The 22,786-nt window shown below is 43.1% G+C and overlaps 1 protein-coding gene across 3 annotated transcripts; it reads left to right on the forward strand.

Moving 5' to 3' along the window:
* The first annotated feature begins 3,296 nt into the window (after window positions 1-3,296).
* RPP30 (ribonuclease P/MRP subunit p30) lies at window positions 3,297-22,414 on the forward strand. Of its 3 annotated transcripts, none has more exons than XM_037399989.1 (11): window positions 3,297-3,429; window positions 4,342-4,397; window positions 4,717-4,773; window positions 5,444-5,518; window positions 6,076-6,147; window positions 11,805-11,894; window positions 14,010-14,126; window positions 17,653-17,682; window positions 18,116-18,153; window positions 19,267-19,346; window positions 21,305-22,414. In XM_037399989.1, the coding sequence occupies exons 1-11, from the start codon at window positions 3,348-3,350 to the stop codon at window positions 21,412-21,414; spliced, it is 807 nt and encodes a 268-aa protein (XP_037255886.1). In that variant the 5' UTR covers window positions 3,297-3,347; the 3' UTR covers window positions 21,415-22,414. The 3 variants fall into 3 exon arrangements, with proteins under 3 accessions (XP_037255886.1, XP_037255885.1, XP_037255884.1); XM_037399988.1 differs by having other exon boundaries at window positions 3,300-3,429; window positions 4,273-4,397; window positions 21,286-22,414; XM_037399987.1 differs by having other exon boundaries at window positions 3,303-3,429; window positions 4,273-4,397.
* Window positions 22,415-22,786: the final 372 nt, after the last annotated feature.

A 22,786-nucleotide genomic window follows, 5' to 3' on the forward strand; every position in this document is an offset into this window, starting at 1 on the left:
GTGTATTGGTATCAATTCTTTGCCCCCGTGTTAGTGAGGTAAAGTAAGATAGGCATCGTCAGAGCTAGCTAAGGAAATGCAGTTTTCCCAGCAAGTGTTGATTTAGTGAGACCAGACTGCCTCTATCAAAGTATTTGTGTTGAAAGAACTTGCACTAAATCCTGGATCTTTCACCCCTTTCCAGAAGAGTCTGTTGACACAGCAGGTCTTTGCTAACTTGGAGCACCCTGACTGAAACAGGTCAAGGAGTGCAGAGCAAGAGCTTCACCAGTGGAGGAGAAAGCATTGACAGCCAGGCACGGTAACTCGTTCCCCCACACAGCCACCTCTGGAAAACAACCACCGTGGCCGTATTAGCACAAAAGCTTAAAGGTGCTGCTACATTCCCCTCCTTAAACAATTCAATTTTGGATGCATGGCAGGAAGCTAATATAAGATGAGTATGCAATGTAAGAAATAAACATAAGAAATTTTTCTTGCTCTTTTTCCTTTCTTATCATCCTCTTTTTTTGTCCTTTCTTGCCTGAGCCAGTCTATCTTCATAAACTGTTGATTTGTCTGTTGTATTTTTTTTTCTTTCCTTTTGTTTTCATCTTCTTTTCTTGGAAACCAATAAAAGACTGGTGAGGACTTGCTGTTGGGAACAATAAATAAAGTATAGGTATATGTTTCTTCTGCCTTGGGGAAATACGTTGTCAAAATGTTTAGAATATTTTGTCAGAGACTAGTTAGAATTCCATGGACAAATATTACTGAAACCTCGATTTTCATTCCCAGCATGTACTGTTTAGCAAATAACAGTCTTGTCCAGCTTCTAGCAAAGATGTTGCAGCTGCAGTTTTCTTTTCTGCCTTTTCTTGTCTTTGTGAAAATAAATCATCACCACTCTGTGGCAGTAAAACAGAGAGGTAACCGTTCTCATCTTTGGCATTTCTTATCATTGTCAGAATAAATACTTGCATCTGTGCAACCTAAATACAAAATGATGTCTTCTCTTTTTACATTTAGCAAACACTAACAACAGCAAGCTGTCATCTGAACAGAAAACAAATAATTAAGGTGAAATTTATGCTAAAAAATCTGTATCGCTCAGAAAAACAGAGCTCACATCCCTGAAAATTCAGCCTGCACCTTTACAAAGGAGGTTAGTGAGGTTATGATAAAAGTGACTGTGACATTCATGTTACCGAGTTACTAAGACAGATGGTAAGTGCTGAATGCAAACCTAAGGCAAAAAAATGTAAAATTGTGACCATGGGCTGTCCATTGAAAATATATCAAATTAATTTATAGGGTTTCTGCATAACAATTTGCTGAAAGGACTGCCTTGAGATCCCAGTTTATTGAGAAAGAAAACACCTGGAGGGAGGAGATCTGGCTTTACCAGGAGGACTTCAGGACACCGAAGAAAAAAGCACGTTAGAAGCTTGCGGCATAACAGTGAAAATCACAGAGCTATTTTAAGTAGGTCACTGGGGCTGGCCTAAACAAAAGCAGTAAGGTCTGAGTAATTAATGTAGGAAATCAGGTTGTACACTGGTCTGAGTACATGATTCCTGATACCTGATGCTGAAAGTGCTTCATACTCAGATTCCATTACGGCAAATAAGGTTCTGCAGATCTTCTGCATGAAGATCTGTTTAAGTGTTCTCCATTTTAAGTGCTTGAGGAAAGCTTTGTTTTCTTGTATATTGCCAGACACAAAGATGCGTAATCCCGTTTGATGTCTCTGAACACTGCTGTGGTAGAGCCATTCAAAAGTAACTCATACATGCTTATGGATTGCTTCTTAAATTCCTTAAGACAAATTAAATTAAGTTCCATCATACACTCAGTCAATGAAAATCTGGAATAATACCTCCAGCTCTTCCATTTTCACACACACTGAAGAAAAGTCTTGACAATACCATTCAGGCTATGCTGCTTGTTTGAATGGCTGACAGTGAAGCAGTACTGATCTAATGTAATACCAAGCACCTTACAGATGTAGACAGGCTAAAATGGTGCTCCTTTACTGAAGTACCTTGACTCAACATTGTCAAGAACAGAATGCTGCCATAGGTGTGGCAAGAACAAAAGCAGTTTAGCAGCTGTTTTCTTCTCCTCTTTCAGGGTGACGTGTCTTTTCCCTGCCACAGCGATGTGACAGCTGTTGTGTGCCATCCCTCAAAGCTGCCCTGAACTCCTAGCCCAGTCTCTGCAGCCCACAACTGGCTTCTCTGCTGCCACCATCCCAGGTCTCCGTAACTCATCAGACAGCAAGGCCAGAAACGTGCTGAGAAGGCACTACCGTTTCTCAGTTATGCATTGCAAGCCATATGATCTCTGTGGTAGAAATGAGCCACAAGTCTGCAAGCACAGCGGGCATCAGCTGCACCAAGGACAGACCGGGTAAGCAGGGACATACCGGGAGGTGGCAGCTTCAGTGCCTCGGCCTGGGTTGGAAGCACTTTAGCCTCACTAAGCATCCAGAGCTCCAGACAGCTCACACACTGCCCTTTGTGAACATGTAGCCCAGTGAAGAACGAGACAGCTGAGGACCCCTGGCCTGGCCAGGGCCCTGGAGAGAGGCAGGAATCGCAGACCTGCTGTCTTCAACAGCTGCTCCAAGTCTCCAGACAAAAAAAAGCCTAGTGATGATTACCGCCTGTAGTTTACATGTTCTGTGTTATTTATCAATGGCAGAACGATGTTTGTGCTTTTTGTAACAGTGCTGCACAGTGAATGTTGGTTTGGTTACTGGTCTGTTACAATTCCTCAGTCCTTTTGCATGTGAGGGGACATCTCTTGACATGGCAGCTTGAGGCCTTATTTTACTTTTTTTTTCTTAGCTAACGTAGGAAGGAGAAGCACTTTCAATAACTGGAAAGGATTCCTTTTTTTAATTGACGGTGTTCAGATGGAGCTCAACTAGTTTAACTGGTAATGCATCAGTCCAGCAAGGTTACTGCTCCACCTGGTGGGTGCAAGCCAGGCCTCTGAGGGGAGCGAGCGGCGCTTCGGCTGGGTAGGGTGGCACAGAGCCGGCTCTGGTCTCCCTCAGAGCCACCTTTGGTCTCTCTCAGGGCCACCTTTGGTCCTCCTCAGACCCCCGCCTGAGACCCGGGGAATTCACCACACAGGCCTTCCCCTAAGCCACCGCAGCCCCTCTGGCGGAGCACAGGTACCCGCCGCGGCGTGAAGCACGCTCTCCGCCTGCTGCTGCCGTTCCGTGCCGGCAGCTGCGAAGCCCGGCAGGCCGGCACCTGCCCGGCCGGCACTGGCGGGACTACAAGGCCCAGGCTGCCGCGGGCCGCCGGGGGGCGGTGCCGGGGACCGGGGACCGTGCGCGCCCCGCCGCGCACAGCATGGCAGGCTTCGCCGACCTGAACGTGCCGCAGGGCCCGGACAAGAAGTGCCTGCAGAGCTTGCTGGAGGCCGCGGCCCACTGTGAGTCACCGCCTCGGGCGCGGCGGGAGCGGGGAGGGCGGTGGCGCTGGCGCGGGGCTCGGCCGCGGTGCGGAGCTGCGGGGACCGGGCTGGGGAGGGCCGGGCCCGGCGTGGCTCCCTAGGCTGGCTTCTGCCTCCCCGGGGGCCGAGCCTCGCCCGCTGCCGCCCTGCCCCGGGCCCCTCACCCGGCGGCTTTCTGCAAGCGGCGTGGCGGGGGCCGAGGCCTCCCCGGGGCTGAGCAGCGAGGAGCTCGCGGTGTGGCTGGCAGGCTCCGGCTCTGCCAGTTTATCCCAGTGTAGCAGTTGGGCTTTTCCCAGCGTGGACACATGTTCCCGCCTGCGGTTTCTTACGGCCTACATCGGCTGTCGTGCGGAAGTGTTGTGCAGCCAGGCGCGGCCAGCGCCGTGCGGGGGGCGGCCCTTTGGCGAGCGCGGCGGCTGCCTCTGGTCCTGCCGGGGTGACCGTCCCTCCGGTTCTGCCGGCATAGTTGGGAATGCTCGCCTTGTCCCCTCCTAACTCCATCCCTCCCAGCTCTGCGTCGTTCGCAGTTTTAACAGCTATGCTGAATGGTCTCAACCATTTTTCCATGAGAAAAGTCGTCAACAGAAACAAACTGGGTCAGAGCCCTCGGGGAGCCCAGCCCCGAGTGTGCACGCTCACAGAGCTCTGCCTCGAGTGACAGTTGTCAGGGCTGGGGAGCATTTAAAAGCTAAACATTTATTTATTTATTTATTTATTTTAAGGCACTCTTTGGGTGAATTCATCTTCAGGAAAAAAAATGTTAAAGGTGAATATGCACGTGATTACTAATTCTGGGACATTTAAGTGTTGACTGTTTAACAGGTTTCTGCATGGATTTGTTTCCATTCATTTACTGGACAAAATATTCGTACTATGTGTTTACTTTTTCAGTGGGATATTCTGCAGTTGCTCTTAATCATGTCATCGATTTTAAAGAAAAGAAACAGGTAATTTTGGGGGGTTTATTTGTTCTTAGTGGGTTTTCTTTTATAAACCTACACGCTTTATCGCACGTTCCCAAACAGCTTTATCTGCAGAAGGCACTTCTAGACACGAGTACAAATGTCTGTATTTGTGACAGAACTCCCAGTTTATAATTCAGTATAATTGCCCTGGAGTTAACTTTTAATATGGTCTGTGTATTGTCCCTAGGAAATAGTTTTGTTAGCATGGCAAATTTCTTGTTAGGATTGGAACACAGCTTTTGTTTACGTTGTAAACTTAACCTATGACATTTTTAATAAGTTTGTTTTGTTCTCTTTTAAGGAAATCGTCAAGCCAGTATCTCCTTCAGAGTTGTTTCCATCTTTGCCTATTGTACAAGTATGTCTACTTATAATCTATCTATGTGCTATTATTCTGAGTTATGTTTTTTACCTTGGTGTGTTTGTATATGTGATTTTGTATATTTCGTGTTAATCAAAAAAAAGAAATCTATTCATTGCTTGATTGTTAAAACTCCCAGCATTGGGAGATTGGTACAGTCATGTTAGAGTAGGCTCTATTGGTTATTTTAGAAATTATTAATTTAATTGCTTTGTGTGAATTTTGAATCTTCTTGTAGTTAAATAATTACAGTAGAATTCTTGAAATTTGAGTTTGGGAAATAAATTCCTGATTTTGACGGAGCAAGATTTGGATATAATGAACCAAGTCTGTGTTTCAAATCCCTGAGGAACTGCTTTTGCCTTCAGTTGTGGTCTGCCTGGGGAACCATAGCAGTATTAAAACATACTCTGTTTTTCTTCATTATTTTACTTCTCTTTATCTCCCTCCCTCTCTCTTCCCTTCCTCAGAGGAACAGTAAGTTATTCTTTGTTAAGGGCAGATAAAATATCGAACAGATCAATATAAAATAGGAAAATGTAAATACAGACTTTAAAAGATTAGTATAGGCAAGAATATGTGCAAGGCACCATTTTCTTTTCATAGCGGAGAGGGTCAAAGTCACCACAGATTTTTGCTTTTTAAATATGTTATTTCATTTTTGTAGGGGACGTCTAAAAGAATCAAAGTCTTAACGCGGCTAACACTTGTTGTTTCTGATCCTTCCCACTGTAATCTCTTGGTAAGTATGATTAGTATATGAATTTTTTAATTTTTATTTCCTTTTCTCAATGACATAAATGGAACTTTGGAAATTGCATGGGGAGAACTTTATGGATTTTGTAGGACAATCAGCAGTGATTTCTCAGATCACATCTTTAGCAAATAATGTGATCATGAAGAGATGCAGACTTGCAAGACTAGATACGGCTTCTGTTGATCATTTTTCAATATGGGACAACAGTTCTGTTATTCTGTTCTATTCTTTGATTTCTGGACTTCTGTGTGTAAACTAGAAGACCATGAGCAAGCCTTGTGTCTGCTTATGTTTTAGCGCTACATGATCAAAGCAAAAGATGTTAAGTGCCTTATCAGGTGGGTGGGACAAGCCTCAAAATAAGAATGACTTCACAGTATGGCTCACAGTAGACACCTCTATGTAATTGGGTGATTATTTGCTTTATTGTAGTACTTGAAAATGAAAAAGGGATTTTCTTCTCATTATTTTGGTCGTCATCGTTGTATATAGCTTTGACATCTGCAAGAATTCAAGGTAATAATTGTTTCCTCCTTTTGTAGAGATCAACATCAGCAAATATAAGGTTATATGACATAATAGCGGTATTTCCAAAGACCGAGAAACTGTTTCATGTAAGTACAATCTGATTGGTATTGCTCATTCAATAACTTCTAGTGCCTTGTGCTAGTTTGAGTACATGCTTTGATTTGGTTTTATTTCCCATTTCATACAGGTCTGCATGATGTGGGGCTAATTAAGCAACACAGGCTACCTGGTCAGTTGGTAGACTGAGAAAGTTGGGAGGGATTGCAGGGGGCTGCACGGCCTTGAGGTGACTGGTTGAAGTCTGAAACATCTACTAGATTAATGGACTTGTATGCCTCTGTTCTGTGGTTTTCTTTGTGTGTCTTGTACTCTACTGAGTACTCCTTTCTAGTGAGGAGAGAAAACATCCTCCTTTTTTTCTGATACATAAGTATGTATATATACTATCAGCATGTAGAAGACTTCTGTCTTGAACTTTAACTTCTCAAACTCAGACAGCTTCCCCAAAACACATTTGCTGTCTTCTGTTAGCACCGCTATTGGTTCCTGGTCTCTGAAATGCCAGGGAAAGTGAGAGGATTTTAAAACAGAACTAACATCGTTCTGAGAGTTACTGTCTTCCTTTTAGTCTTAGGTCTTCTCTTGAAAGTTCACCCAAATGAATAGCTGATCACTTTTTCTTTTGATTTTTCCTTTTATTTATTTTAAATCAAAAGAGGAGCAAGAGCTTATGAAACAGAGCTAGTTCTGGTTGTCATAGCATCTTATAAACAGATAAAATTTCTAGACATAAACATGGCTGATTAAACATAACAGCCCTTGCTGCATTGCCAGAGTGAGATCTCTGGTTGTCTTTTGAATGTTTTGGATGCTCAGGTTGAGTGAGAGAAGCTTCACTTATGTGACTTCATGACATGTTTGTTACTTTGCCCGCTGGGAAAACCATTGAGGCTGAATAAAAATACAGCAGTCTTGGGGGACATATTTGAAGGCAAGGCGGTCATTTTCTCACTCAGGTTTTATCCTGGCTGTTCAGAGCAACCTTGCAACTGGAACTGCCTCCACAAAGTTTGTGAGCATTTGAAGGTGTGCATGTCTCAGTGTTACCAAACAAATGCTAATGTTTGTAACAGCAGTGGTAGTGCTCCAAGTGTGCTAGTGAGAGAAAACAGTGGGTGTGAATCATTTTCAAAACTTTACTTAGGACTAATTTGTGACCTTAGCCCAACGCTGTTGTTTCTCACCTTGGTTTTATGTTGATAGAAATGCAGATATTTTGAACAAAACACCCAATATACTCTGTCACTTCTATGATTTTAGAAAAACAAGGTGTTAGAAGTGTGTTTGACCGTGAACTGGTTTGGTCCATTTCTGGTGTTTGACTGAAAAAGACACATTATTTAGAGGTTACACCTAAATACAGCGATGTGCAGTAATTCAACCATTAATAACGGCACCAAGCATCTTACTGTCTTCCAGCTTTTATCCATAGCTGCTGTATCTTGAATAAACGCTTCCTACCAATAAAATTCCTAGTTTTAAAACACTGTGCGAGGCAGAATTATCTCAGATTGGCTTGTTGGGTGATAGGTGTTCATTACCTCAGTCTCTGTCATATTTTTAATCACATTGTTGTCAAATACTTGGTAACAGCTGATGTGAATGGTCTTATCAAGTGGAGCATCTGGAAGCAAGTTATCTTTTTGCCAGAATGTTTTTCTTACAGAACCCAAAATTGTGACATCTGACCTGTTGCAAGCTCATAAATAATATTAACTCTGACTGGAAGAGTAGGTGGAAGTGTCTCATCTCTGTTAGCCTTGGCAGGCCACAAGCAGGTGTGCAGTTTAAGGCAGTGTGAAGAAGGCACAGGGGCACCAAAAGCAGATGTGAATCTCTCTGGAGAATTTACTTTCGAAGGGAGCTTGTGAATATAAAACTGAGTCTGGTTGGTTTGTTTGTTTAAATAAGTTAAAGCAGCCTTCTAGTACTGTTGAGTACCTGTTTTGACATGTTAAAATTATATTGTTCTGTTTTGTTTTTTCTAAATTATTTCCCCTCCTTTTCGAAAATTTTGTCCAAGTACGATACAAAGCAAGAGGCTGTAGAAGTAGGGAAACTTAAATGAATCTTTCAGCAGAATAATTCAGGCATTGGTTTTAACAGTTACAGCTTAATGAAACTAACTTCTGACTGCTTTTATTTCCCTTGCAAGATTTTAGGACTCTTGGGGGTGTGAGAGAGGCAAATAGTTGTAAATTACTTTTAAGTGCCAATTTCTACCAGTCTCTTTTGGTCTCCAGCAACAATGTAAAATCTCACTTCTCAAGTGAGGTCAATCAGTTTGTCGTGTGTTTAAAAAAACACCTGAAGCCAGGTAATCAGCAGGACCATGCTTTGTTGTTGTTTGGGGAAAAGAGCTCTCTCATTTAAGGGTGGATGGTTTTTATTTTCAGCTGTTGTGAATCCTGCTGCAGTTGGACATCCAGCTGTGGAAGTGTTTAAGCTTGCATAAACAGCCACTCATTTCTGCAGGTCCTTGTGTGCTCTGCTGGTGAAGCTGCTTGCTTGGCTGCATGGCAGTTTGGTCTGGGGAATACGCTTTTGGCTGAGAAGTAACCAGAGTTTTTGCCAAGTTGTTTTGCAGGCAGATCTGCTTTCCTGCTCTGATTTCAGCATTCAGCCACGCAGATGGTTGTGCTGGCAAAAAGAGGATGGCTGTGCTCTGGGCAGGCCAATGCAGACAGTGACTGTTTAAGCTGACACCCTCGCAGGTGATGGACAGTGTGTTAGGAAGGAAGCAGGATTGTCTGTGAGGCCATCTTCATGGCTTCCGTGCTGGCAGCACTTTCAGTTGGGGAGGGAACCAAAGCATGTTTCTTGCAAACTGTGTGAGGTGGAAGACTTCATCCACACACGTTCACATTCAGGGCAGATTTGTATGTTTATCTTTTGTATAAAGATTTTAGGTTTTCTAACTCTGTGGAGAGCTGTGTCAATTTTGTAGAGGTATCTACAGGAGTCTGGTGCAAGTGACACTATGCGTAGAGTTTCAGCGTATACCTCTGGATCTTGCAACTCATGGATCTTTCACTGTTAAGGATAAAGCCTTCTAGGGTGGGTGGGTCTTGCACCACAAATTATATTTTAAAATTGGCTGTTGGTAATGCAGCATTACCTCAAGAACATCATTTTTCTCACCAACAATTTGGCACTTGGATTATTCTCCATAGAACAGGATTTTTCGTTTTTGTAGAAGAAATATGTGATCGTTGGAGATGTGGTCTAATTTTAGCATGACCCAAAACCAGTCATGACAAGGTCACGAGCCAGGGAAGCTTTTCTGTGACTGAGTGTGGCAGTCATATGTACTGAAAGATGTCCTCATATTCTCCAAAGGGTTTATATCCTCAGGGGTATGAGGACGCTGTGTTTGCCAAGATAATTGCAGAACATGCTCCTTCTTTAAGTCACTCAAAGATTGTTTTGGGCTGCAGCAGGAATGCCCACTCCATGCCAGTAAGAAAGTCTGTGCATGTTGCTTTTAAAAATTTTTGCTTTTTAAGACTTTTGACTGGTTTAATGATATTGGTTAGTTCTGCCTGCTGTTTTTAAGCAATCAGCAGACCACCAGTATCTAAAAAAAACTTGCTTATATAAGTCTGAGGCTGTAGTGCAAAGCCAAATTTCAATGTTTATTCCTAAAATGTTTGCCAGAGCTTTCTTCGGGCCATCCAAGCCGTGTCAATTTATTTATTTCTGGCTGCCTGGAGTTTCCCAGCAGATGGGGCTCTTGCCCACGGTGTGACCGGGCAGGCACTGGGCTGTGTAACTGCTGCATATCATTTTCTATGTGAAGTTTTTGCTCTTCAGATCCTTTCAGCAGGCAGGGTAACTTAACTTGCCTGTGTGCGTGACTTGTCCAGGAGCCAAAACTCGGCTGAACATTGGAGTGTTTGGAAAATTCTCCTCTCCAGCTTCCCATGTAGTGCAAGAATTCTCTCTCGTGGGGAAGTATGACTCTTAACTTTATTTTTCATTGGTGGTGTTTCCTGCAATGTTCTTGTCACTGGAATCCTGTAGATATCCTGACATTTGGGTCACTCTCTTCCCTACTGTACTTTGCAAAATGGAAAAGTGTCTTCCACTGTTTCTGGAGCTGATTAGGAAGGCTTGTTTTCTCATCACATAGGGCAGCTTGTATGTTTCTGATATGTATTCTCGCTATCCTTCATTTTCAGCTTTCTCTCTTCCTGAATTTCCTACGGCCTCACTGACCTTTTTTCTAGGACATGACTCAGAGATGTGCTGATTCCCATAAATCACCTCTGTCTAGGTGGTAGTTTGTATTCCACCTGAGAAAAGGAGTAAAACTGGCTGTAGTAGGGCTAAACTTACACATGTAAGTCTAATTTGATGCATTAGATTCCAGCTGTGCCCTGCCTAACAGAGTTGGTAAAGATGGGGCATAAAGTTCAGTCTGAATGGCCTGGCAGAGACATTTTAACATCAAAACCCTTGTGATTTGCTAGATCTTTGAATTGCCTGCATGTGTGCTGTGGCTCTTCTGTCTAGGAGGGAGTGCTGTCAGCAGCTAAGAAACATTCCTAAAGCTGGGCTTCTGCTCTCATCTCCATCCAAATTTCATATGGACGAACTGGTAGAAGACTACTTTGCAAAGCAAGAGCCTGCCCTGCGTTAGAGCAGCCCAGCCCTGGGATTCCCCACAACACCTACTGCTTTCATGCTGGTGCGAGGAGGGATGAATGGCTGGCGCCTGGCCCAGGCGTATTTGGAGCAGTTTGCTGGCAGGTTTCTGAATGCAGAAAGTTCCCCTATGCGTAGAAAATTCCTTTTAAACTACTTCAGCCTATTTTATCTTCTCTGTTACTATGTTGCTTACAGACATTAATCTGGCCCTGTGTGATTGTCTTTATGGGGTAGGCATATATAATTCCTACATATCTTGTGTGCATGAGATTATATGTAAATTGAGGGCTCCCTTTTATGTGCACTCGATTTTCTCTGTCAGTGTGGAGATTCTCCACTCTTTGTTCATTCCTTCTGTCTTTTAATACAGGCTGTAAATTGTGGTATGAGTTCAAAGCTAAGCTTTTAAACTATAACCTTCAGTGCCATCTTCAGACTCCAGAGACATGGCTTTCAGGAAGGGCTGTACATTCCCCACCCAGCAGGAAAGTGAGGCCCTCTGCGTCAGCTTCCAGTACTGGGCATATGGCACCACCAGTCACTGTCTTAACAGTCTCCTTTTCTTTCAGTCTTTTCTCAGTTTCTTCTGGTAAAAATAACCAATCCTGAAAACAAACAGTTGCTATATTGGAACCGGAGAGTGGTGGTCTAAGGGTCAGTTCCTGGGCTGTTCTCTTCGTAAACAGGGGCTGTCCTTGATTAGCTGTGAGTTCTTCTGCCAAAAGCCAGTGTTGCTTCTGCATGTCCTATGTCAGATAAAAACAAAGCAGTAAGTCTTGCCTTTGGGTTTGTCATTATTTTATTGGAAAAGTAGTTCTGTGAGAGAAGGCTTGGATTTTAAGCCCAAAATGCTCAAGCTGTGCACCTGTAGCCCAGCTGTTTTATTGGCATACCTGCAAACCTCACTTTAAAACTGAACTCACCCTGGAGAGACATTTGTTGCATTAAGAAATGAAGGAGAATATTAGTGCACCTAAAGTTGGTTATGCATTTTTGAGCATATTAATAATCTGTTCCTATTTCTTTGCTGTAGATCGCTTGCACAACTCTAGATGTGGATCTGGTATGCATAAACGTAACAGAAAAGCTGCCATTCTACTTCCGAAGGCCCCCTGTGAATATGGTAAATTTACATCTAAATTGTTTCCTTGCTGTTAATTTCTGTATTTAATGTCAGTCTGAGCTGAATTCCCTCCCACCATTCCCATCCAAGTGTTTCTTTTATGTTCTTGCATAATATATAGTGTTGTTTCAGATGTCCTTCACTTCAGGGCCTCCACTGCAGCATTTAATACACAGTGATGTACGTTCTTTCTTTTTCTGCTTCCTGTCCCCCACTTAAGAAGGCAGAAGTGGTGTTCTCGAGGAAAGGAAACAGAGCCTTAAGGCCACTACTATGCCAAGCAGTGAGATGTGGTGTGATTGCTGACTAAGCTGCTTCCCAAACCAGAAGTGGTACGGCTGTGTCAGAATAGATAAACAGCCCTGTGACTTAAAAGACAGAAGAATGTGAATGACACTGTTAATCTGGGAGAAGGATGCCCTGGCAGTTATTTGGAAGACAACTGTATTGAATCCATACGTAGATAAAGGAATGTCTTGGCAAATAAACCAAATGTGGAATTGCTGCATATCTGCTGTGGGACGCAAGATGACTATCAGCATGGATCAAATATTTTGTTAATACAATTCTGCCTACTGTTGGTGGTTTGCCAGAAAGCTTAATCTGAACGTGCCTTTAGGTAAACTATTTTTTTCCTGTGAGTATATGTCAGGGTTCATTCCACATGGGCATTCTTGGCTGATGTAGTCCTTAGTGCTTAAAAGTTTAAATTTGGAATTGGCTAGAAATCCTACTTCCTTTTATACAGAAGGCTTAACCTAGAATAAAAAATAACTATAATTAATCCTGAAACAGAACAGAAGTAATACTTTGGAATTTACTATAGACTGGGAATTTTAGCATTCCACTTGGAATAACAATTTTGTTTGCAATGCTGTTTGAAAGGATCCTAGCAGTCTAAAACTCCAGCAATTGACCCAGGTGAGGAGCTGGGAAGCTCTTAGAGCCCTGTTTTTGGAGATGTTTTCCTTGCAAGCTAGTTCTCAGCTTCCACACTCACAGCTTTAAGGCAGTCTGACTGTCAGTCAGACTGGTTTTGTGTGTCGGGCAGTCAGTTTTGGTTGTTGTGATGCCAACCAGACAGATTAGTAGGCAGCTGAAGTGGTGGGGATGCGGTTAAAATCTCCTTGACTGGAAATTGGTGTGTTGTCATCACCTGCTTTTGGTTTCGGTAAATTCTTTTTGTTTGAAGATGCTGGACCAGTTCTGTGTAAAACATTTGATGTGTACATAGTTTCTGTTGTGCTCGCATGCAGAGGTGATGTGTGGATGTGAGCTGGATTAATTCCATCTGGATTCAGTTACTGGACTTTCTTACATTATTAACACTGCAGCATTTTTAATAATACAAGTATAAAGCATAAAGTAACATTTCAGGCAAATGTATTCTAGGCCATGGAACAGACAACTTCTAGCTTTGAACTGTGTCTTTATCACTAACTCACTGTGTCCTGTAGCAAGTTGCTTAATCTTTCTGTGTATGTTTGCAAAACCAAGAATACTAGGCTTTTGGTGAGGTACTTTGACAGATAGCAAAGGGTTTTAAAGCAGTTGGAAATATAGTCAGTATTGCTATTTATAACATCTCCTGTGACTCGCTGTTATTTAACATTGTCACAAATACCAGAGTGTTCTGTGAGACAGGAGAGAAGGGTCCTCGTTGCTCCTTCTTTGCAAGGATGAATTCCTCATCTGCAGGATGTGGGTACTGTGGGAAGCGATGGCCTGCCTTACAGCAGGCTGTGGAGCTAGAGGAGAGTCCTCAACATTTCAGGGTTTGTTTCTGACCAGCAGTGGTTACTGGCTTCCTCAACTCTGTGATAATGGAAAGCCAATTACAACTAATAAATGGGTGGTATATTTTTGTTTGTTGAACTTCACTGATCTGTCATCCCAAGATTCAAGTAGACATATCTGGTGTACAGTGAAACTTCCCACATCGCGCCCCCTGCCTCCCTTCAGGCTAGGCTGTGCTCTTGCTGGAACAATTCCGCCTTAATTTTTTCATATATAACACAGTTAAACTGAGAATAAGCTACATCAATAATAGACAGCAGTTGTTACATTGTTATGCTTCTTTCCTTTTGACTTTTGATCACTCTCTTTCATGTGAAGGCAATAGATCGAGGCATTTACTTTGAACTTCTTTACACGCCTGCCATCAAAGACTCCACAATGAGAAGATACACAATTTCAAATGCGATCAGCTTGATGCAGATCTGCAAAGGAAAGGTAAGCTCTCAAACTGAAAGCGAGCTAATTAATTCAGTTCAAATTCTTCTGGAGTTGTACAGACTGAATCATTTTAAATTAGTTTGACGCTGGGGTTTCTGAAGTTGTGACTGAATCTTTGCCTACTAATACAAGGACACAGTTATGCTAGCTCCAGATGCTTTCAGCCATGCACCACTGCATGCTTTCTTTTTAAGTTGTCAAACTGTTAGGTTGCTCTGAAAAAAAGAATCTATCTGTTATTACAGTATGCAACACCCAAAACAAAAGGTGGAGGCGGAGGGGAGTGCCAGAGATCTCAGGTTTGCACTAGAACTGAAATCTGTGCATGTCTTTAAAATCTCCCATTTCATATATCTGATTGACCAAAACCACTTTTTGATAGTATAGCTTGAATATGGGAGTAGGAAATAATAAGAAAAATTGGAAATCTTGTTTTGTTAAAAAGTTAGTAAATTCCCAGTGTATAAGACAGACCCAACAGCTAGCTGGCTGTCAGCCAGGGCTTTGCTGCAGTCAGATCAACTGCATTCTTCCTTGCTACTGAAACCCAAGGAAGAAGTAATGCTTGCAGCTGAGACGCCTGTAATCCATTGCTTTCATACCTTGCCTCCTCCTAGGCTACCAGGCTAAGCTGCCTGTCATGCTGGGTCCTCTCAGGCCATGTTGTTTTTTTTTTAACAGAGAAGCATATCATAATACATATCCAAGTTAAAAGAGATTGTAGCTCCCACCACCTTTACTGGAAAAGGCTTTGCCGCATGTTGCTAGTCCGTAGAAACCAAAATTGGCATTACCCTGCAAATCTAGTCTGAAGTGGGGTATACAGCTTGGAAGGCCAATTAAAAGCAAATCTGTTGTTAACTCGGTTCCCCTCAGGCGTGGCAACCTATTTTATAGGGCAGCAGAGTGGGTCAAACAGATTAATTCCCTTGGTGCTACAGAGAAAAGTATTTGCATGGCCTTTCCTGAGAAGCCCAGTTCTGGGAATTAATTGCACAAAATACTGACTTGGTGATGAGGTACATACATGCAAACCCCCTTTTCGTTGGGATTCCTTTTTGTCAGTGCTCCTGTTTCCTTTGTGCAGTTAAAGATGTGCTTCTCGTGTGGTTGTTGATTTGGGGAGCACTGCTTAAGCTGGCATCACAAACAGAGCAACTGAGATATTCAGGCACTCGGTCCGCATACAGTGCCCCTTCTTTCTGCATCTGTCAATCTAGTGCATTATCTGTGCCTAGAAAGAAAATCAGCTGGAACTGGACATGACAAGTTGTTAGGTGCTGCAGGAGCTGAGAGAGGACTGCTAGCTTGTCTTTATTTTTTGCTGTGAGGCTCGGTACCTGCTGGGCCAGCAGAGGTGGTTATTAGCCCTTGCTGGCGGTTTCCATCAGTTATGTAAAGGCCTTTTTTTAACAAGATGCAGGATGGCTGGTCCATGGGCTGCTTGCATTGGCACCTGGCATTCAGCTGTCACCTTCTATAACCTATAGTTGCTGAACTTGTAGCAGCTTTTGGATCCTTTTGTTCCTCTCCTGTTGTAGCAAGGCAGAGAAACTTCCAGAAATGTACCGGTGTCCTCAGAACTGGTGTTGAGCAGAGTCCTTAAAACATACTAAAGCATGCAGGGAATGAGGGAGGGACTTGCCTGCTTTGCCAGACAGGTGGTGTGCATAGCCACGGTCCCTCGCCTCTTGTGTTTTGGTAACTGAGTGTGGGTACTTTGCCTGGAGCAGTGTACTGAACAGCTGCTGTCTCCTTTACCTGGGGAGATGATGTTTTGCCTTTGAATTCTTCTCTTTAGCCCTTCCCTTGCATTTACCTTTGCCTGCCTCTCCTTCACTTGCTAGCAGTGCTTTTCTTGTCCGCTCTTGTTTCCTTCTCCCATCTTACCCATCCCCCAGCCGGAAGCCAGTTGCCTTTGAACCAGGTGGAGCATACCTCCAATGCACAGCAGTGAACCACAATCCTGTGCTGGTTCAAGATGGCTCACACAGCTGCTCTGGGAGCTTCTCTGAGCCTGGGAGACAAGTGTTAGTTGCTACAACTCAGAGCAAGAGACTTGAATTTTCCCAGAAAACTCTTGCAGCCAGCACCACTGAAGCTCAAAAGCACCCTTGGGATCCATAGTCTAGTCATTTTAAAGGTGAGCTATGCAGAAAGAAATATCCTGGGCTCCATCATGATGTGTGCTGTTAAGTCACTTTGTATGTATTGCTTCTGCTTCTGGCTTTCCTTATGCTAAGGCAGTTGTCTGTCCCATCCTATCCTCCTTAGCACACAAAGGAGCCTTGGGCACAGTGTGAGCATGCAGCTGTTTCCATGCAGATCGCTCTTTTACAGGTTGAGTTCCAACTGCACACAGAGCATTTATTTCCAGTGTCTGTCCTGTTCTTTGTGCTGGGGAGGTGGCAGGAGAAGCAAAGCAAGGCGAGGAAGGGATGAAAAGCCCCGCCACTTGTAATCAGAGGTGGTGTGGTGTGTTGGTGGTACTGATGGCAGAAAGGGAAAGTCTTTTTTGATGCCTTAGTACAATCCCATTCCCGCCCACTCAAGCAGGAATTCCCAAAGCCTTTTATTCAGTATAATAAAAGGTGCAAGGAATTTTTTTGCTGCTGCAAAGTTTGCACCTGTGCAAAACAATCTTCCCCCTGGGTGAGTATCCTTGGAGGTTTAACGTCAGAAGAGCACTGGCAGCTGGGCTATGGTACCTGCCAACCCCCAAGCAGTCATGTACCTGTTCTGCAGAAAGCCTGTGGGAGAAAAGGGAGAAAGATATCCGTATATTCACGGGGGTGCCAGTGTTGAGGAAAGTGAGCGTATGGCGTGGATTGGCAGCCACTGCATAGCTGCAGACTGCTTTCTTGAACCAGTGTGTTTTAAGGCCATTGTGAATGCTGAGGTTAGGACTGAGTCGTACTGCAACACTGAGTAGGCTGAAAATTTGGGAGCACCAAAACTGTCTAAAGGCATGATCTGTAAGGTGCTTCTGGGGGATCCTAGACTCCTAAGTCCATTTCTGTTAAGCTCAGCCCGAATTGTCATTTGTGTGGGGCCTCTTTCAGCTAGTGTAAATAAAGGGGGCACTTTGGAACACAATGTGTGCATTTCTTCTTTATCCTTAAGGTCCCTTTAAAGTCTGCTATGAAAGACAGGGCTGGTAGGTGTTGGCTTAATGCCATCACTCCAGCATTTAAACTGCTTAGCCTGTCCTTCTACTAGGTGCAGTGCTTCTTCAACTCACATCTGTCTGCGAGGGGCTTGTAACTGCAAGGGAGGGCTCGTCCGTGTGCCCCACTGTCTGTAGGGGACAGGGGGATAACCTGGGTTTATTCATGTCCCCAAACTAAGATCCATAGCCTGCTAGAATTCGCTAAATCTGAGAGCACCAGGTACTCTGATGTTTAATTGGGCTCTGAGCCTGAGCTTAACTAACACTCACGAAGTCTTTGCTGCTGGCTGATTTTTTTTTTTCGCTTCTTGATGCTGTCTGACAGATGAACGTTTGATCTCTTTTGTTTTCCAGAATGTTGTTATATCTAGTGCAGCTGAAAGGGTAAGTCCCAGATTATTATTTTTTTTTAAGTCAGAACAATTTGAGGATTTATCTGTGGCTGAAAATACAGCTTTAATCATACATTAAACATATAAAAATTGTGATTTTCAATATGGTTGCCATCTTGTGGGTTTTTTAATCAATCTGATTCATCAAAGATTTATATTGTGGGGTTTGGGAATTATTTTTTTTTGTTTGGATGGGTGGGGGTTTTTTTTACCGCTGTGGTATCTTCTGTGACAGTTTTCTCCCAAATGGGGACTCTGTTTTCCAGAATAGTAGTATTTGTTTGATTTCCTAGTGCATCTTCAGCAGCTTGCTATTATGTAGCATTTAATTTTGGCTTCCTGATAGCCCTGTCCTGCCTGCTTACATTTTTGTCAGCCTGCGAGAGAGTGCATGCCCACATACAACCTTCTTTGTTTTGTTTTAGCCTCTAGAACTACGAGGTCCTTATGATGTGGCTAATCTGTATCCTTTTCCCAAGTCAAAGGCAACAGTTACTGCTAACATGTGAAAGTTCAAAGTGGTTCCATCCTTTACACTCCTTGAACTTTACACAGCGATGCTTGTTGGTGACCAGTTCAATGAATCAGGGCTCTGAGTGGGTGTGAGAGAAGCAACATGAGGTGGTCATGGGGTGGCCTGAGCAGTCACTGCAAACAGTGATGTCTGTGTTCAGCTACAGGTATGTTTTGTTGTGATATGCATTGATACTGTGTGGGTGTAAGTGAAGAAATGAATAAAACCCACAAAAATCTGTGGACACTGGGAACCAAACCAGAAATTATTACTTGTATTCCTTGGGGTGCCCCATCTTTTGCAGAAAAAGCTATAAAATCATACTTATGTTAAGAAGGAAAAAGTTTCTCTCTGAGTGCTGGTTACTTCTGTTCTGAATTTTCCACTCCTTAGTTACATATATGCTTTTAAATAAGTGGATGTATTCTAGAAACCAAGGAGAGTGTCTTTTCTCCCCTTCTTTCGGGAATTTAGATGCATTTTAACTACTCTCCCCCGCTCCCTGCCCTGCAAGCACGAATCTGGACTGTCCCTTAGAAAGAAGGAGCGTGCTCTGAGTCGTGAGAACCGTGTGGGAGGGTGTGTGGCCTGGAAGGATTTTAAACACAGCATTTCCTTCCCTCTTAAAAAGAGCAGTCAAGCTCAACCAATTAACATATCTACTCTGGTGTCATCCCTGCTCGAGGTGGCTGGGAACTTTTCGGCACGATGCTTTCGTATCAGACCGTGCCCTTTCCCCATAATTGAAATTTTCAATGGGGTAATTGTGATTATGCATATAAAAATGTTCCTGTGTTGATAGACTTTCATTTATAAAAGTACAGCTTCTTGTCTGGAAAAAAGCAATGCTGCCAGCAGCTTTCCAGGAGCGCTGCTGGGGAACTGCAGCCAGGAGAGCTGGGTGCCTCAGTTCCCTGCCTCTGGGTAACCTTATGCGAAATGTCACTTAGAGTTACAGTTTGCCAATTCCCAGTTATTTGTAGAGTAAGCAAACCTATCATGCAGACAGACTTCCCTATTCTGTTTGTTCCTGTGTATTTTGATCCTGAACAAAGGTGACAGAGGTTTGCTGTTTGGCCTGTCAGAAAGTGAAGCCAAGGCAGCTGTGTCTACCAACTGCAGAGCCGCAGTGCTTCATGGAGGTAGGTGAAAAGCACATGCAAGCTCCTTTAAGTAGCACATGCATTTGTTAAACTAAGTTCATGTTAATGCCTATGTTCCAAGAGGTCCGAGACCTTATAGAGCAAGGCACACCTTGGGGTTTTAGCTGCCCTGTCCAATGCGTGAAGAGGAGCTTGTGTGGCAAGGGTGTTTTATTTTCCCTTGTGGCCATGTTAGCAAATCAGTGGCTGAGCTGATGGTGCTGTCTGTACCAGAGTACTCACTTAACTACGTTAATGAGTCATAAACCATTTAGCCAAAACACACATCTGCCTGTTGCGACTCCTAGTGAAACTGTCCCTTGTTTCAGAAAGGGTTGAACACTGAGGAGGGATGACATCAGCAGATACTACATCATCGACTTCAAGAAAATCAGGATGCATATGTTTTGTGTTTATCCTCTTGCAGCATGAGCGGAGAAGCAACCTATGCCATGTCGCTTTCTGATGCTTTATTATGTGATCTATTTCAGAGTTGCTCTTCATGTGGAGCGTTTCAAATTTGACGCAAAATCAAATACCCTGAATGTTTACTGCTTAGGAAAAAATGTTACATATAATGTACAATGGCTTGAAGTGTTTTGGTGAAACAAAACTTGCTTCCTCATGCTCTCTGCAGATGCAGCTCGCAGTAGCTCTCTATTTGCCCATTTTGAATATTAAGAAAGTGGAAATTTAGCTTGTGACTCCCTGCACTGGAAACCAAATGTTTGCAGTTTATTTTGTGTCCTGGTGTCAGTGCAGGAAAGAGCCACAGTTTGCGTTCCAGCAATCAATTCAGACCCTTGCTTTCCACTGTAGCACCAATTTCATCATCATTATTTATTCTTGATATGTTATTTATTTTTATAATAATCAGAATATAAAAGGCAGTTTAACTTTGACGGAGTAGTTGCATGAGGCTCTTAATTTCTGCCTCTGTCAAGATTTTTTGGGTAGGTACAATTTCTAGTCACCTTCCCAACAACTTGAGTTGCTGTAAATTTCAAATGCACAGTAGGATTTGGTTTGTATCTCTTGTTTCAGAGGAGCTGGGGCTTGAACTTGCTGTAAATTTACAGCAGCAGGTAGCTTTGATCTTTTGGAAAGGGCATTTCTGTGAACAGGTTCCTCCTCCAGCCTTTTACTCGTCTACATAGAGACAGTGTGTTGGAAGAATTTTTGTCAAGTTTATGTGCAATTCTCAAGACTGTCATCTATCTCATCTGTGAAATTAAATAGCAGATGCCATTTCCCTGTCCCCCAAAGAATACTAGCCCAGAATAAGTCAATATATTTTGGCAAGGTTCTTGTAGAGCTCCTTCGCTAACAGAGTGTAGGGAATCTCTTCTACCTCAAATTTTGCAGGGAAGGCTCCCACCAGCAGTTATGAAATTGGATTGGGCTCACTAGGTTGTTTGGCAAACATGAGAAGTTGGATAACATCACACAGTAGTATTTATGGTAATGCTTAGGGTTCTGTAAATAAAATATTCTTGAATACTTTATTCAAAGTATTGAATATATAAAGCCACTTGGTATGTATAGGGGAGCCTCTGCCAATATAACTGTGCCAGTGTAGTCTAAGAAGCCTGGGGTATGTGAATACATGGGGTTTATTTCTTTTTTTTTTAGGAATAGTATGTTTTGCTTAGAAATGCTTTTTACAATGCTTCAAGAATGTGTCCTTCTGTGGCTATTGAACTGATTAAGCCTGGTTTCCTACGGTATTGTGTGTCTGCAGACCTCAGTTTTCCCTTACGTTTGATGTAATTCTACACCCGCTGTTGGGTTTCCCCACTCCATAATGCAGCATATCCCCAAGCTGCCTGCCCATCCAGGTTGCTTACCTACTGTGTGTGCTGGCTGGCTGGCAGGCAAACATGTTGAACTGTGCTTTGCGGCATGGACACCTGAAATGAGTCTGCATTAAATGCATTAGTGTCACTTTTATATTCCAGAAACTCGGAAGAGTGCCTGTGGGGTAGTGTACACTGTGAAGAAGCCTCGAAAGGTTGAGGAGGAAGAAACAGCACTGCCAGCCTGCAAAAAAGCTAAGACTCAAGCTTGAGGACTGAAGCAGTTGTCAGCAGGACCCTCTACCCCTCTTTACCCGTCCTCTAGCCAGCCCAGTTCCTCCCTTACTATTATATTTAGCCTGGAGAAGAATTACTCTTCTGGTGTTCAAGTGAGGAAGGCTGTGGGACTGAGACTGCTGCATGGTAGTTCACCACATCTGAAAGGTCATGCTGGGCTTCTGGCCATGGGCTGGAGACTGTCTCTCCACCCTGTCTTAGGTCTTTGGAGTCAGTGCAAACTCAACACCATGTGTCTAACATATGAAAATTTTCAGTTATACAAGTGCATTCCTTTTTTATTAAAAAAGTTTCTAAGAATGCATGCATTCGAAGTCTAGCTCTTATGGTTTCTCAGATTTTGAACACATCTCTACTAAACCTTACAACCACAAGCCCGTAGGTGAAGTTCACCTGCAGTGGGCTCTGAAGAATAATAGTGCAGTTAAAAAAAAAATTAAAATAAATCTGCTTCCCATTCTGTTTTGTGATCAATAGCTATAAAGAAGATCCCAGGATCTGTCACTTGCTAGGAGGTGTCTTGGATTTGTGTTACAGTCTGACTGACTGACCTGACCTGCCAGACACGCATCCCGAAGGCCATCCCTGTCCTGCAGCTCTTCAAACCAAACAGTAACATGAGGTGGTTACCGCAGGTGGGAAGGAAAAGCCCAAGGTTACGGTGAACGTGTGCTCAGCATGCTATATTGCAGTCACAGCATAACAGCTGTCTCACCTAGGCCTGAGCAGTCTCCCCGTCACATCATTTTTACTGCATCATTTCCTTCTTCATGTCCTGGTCTGGCAGTGTTGTCTATGAGAGTGTTCATTTTGTTGCCTCCTGCCTTTCTGTTTTCCTTCCTGTTAATGCCTCAGTAAACCTAATCTAGCTGCCAAAAAAGCAATCATAACAGATTTATAATCAGCAGAGCATTTTCAGAGCTCTTCCAAATGTTGACTGAAGTTTTTCTTTTGATTAAACCAACATAAAAATTATGTAAGCTGCTGTACTCTAGATACTTCTGAGCCAGCTTTACTGTGAATATTCCAGTTCTCTCTTTGCATCTGACAAGTTGAGAAGTGGAAGTTACAGCATTTAAGATATCGCAGAAGTCTTGCAGTGGGTCATCTCTGAGCTCTTAGTAACTTGACTGAGCAGAATAGATGAAGTTCTCACTAGACCAATGGTACTATATAATGCTGGTGTAAGTCACAACAACTTTTACTTCAACAAATAATGAAATATTTTTCCATTATGTTATTTTACTTGTTGACCTTGTGTTTTGAGTCTGTTTTATTGTACATATTGGGAATGTAATATATATACATGTATACATACAGTAGTTTGTCACTTACAGACTTATCTCC

The sequence above is a fragment of the Falco rusticolus genome, chromosome 9 (genome assembly GCF_015220075.1).
Source record: "Falco rusticolus isolate bFalRus1 chromosome 9, bFalRus1.pri, whole genome shotgun sequence".
In the NCBI taxonomy this organism is placed as follows: Eukaryota; Metazoa; Chordata; class Aves; order Falconiformes; family Falconidae; genus Falco; species Falco rusticolus.

Coding starts and splice junctions, on each gene's coding strand:
- RPP30 (XM_037399987.1), top strand. CDS start 3,348: ATGGCAGGCTTCGCCGACCTGAACGTGCCGCAGGGCCCGGACAAGAAG. Junction 5,519..6,075: donor CTTCCCACTGTAATCTCTTG/GTAAGTATGATT, acceptor CTCCTTTTGTAG/AGATCAACATCAGCAAATAT. Junction 11,895..14,009: donor GAAGGCCCCCTGTGAATATG/GTAAATTTACAT, acceptor TTTCATGTGAAG/GCAATAGATCGAGGCATTTA.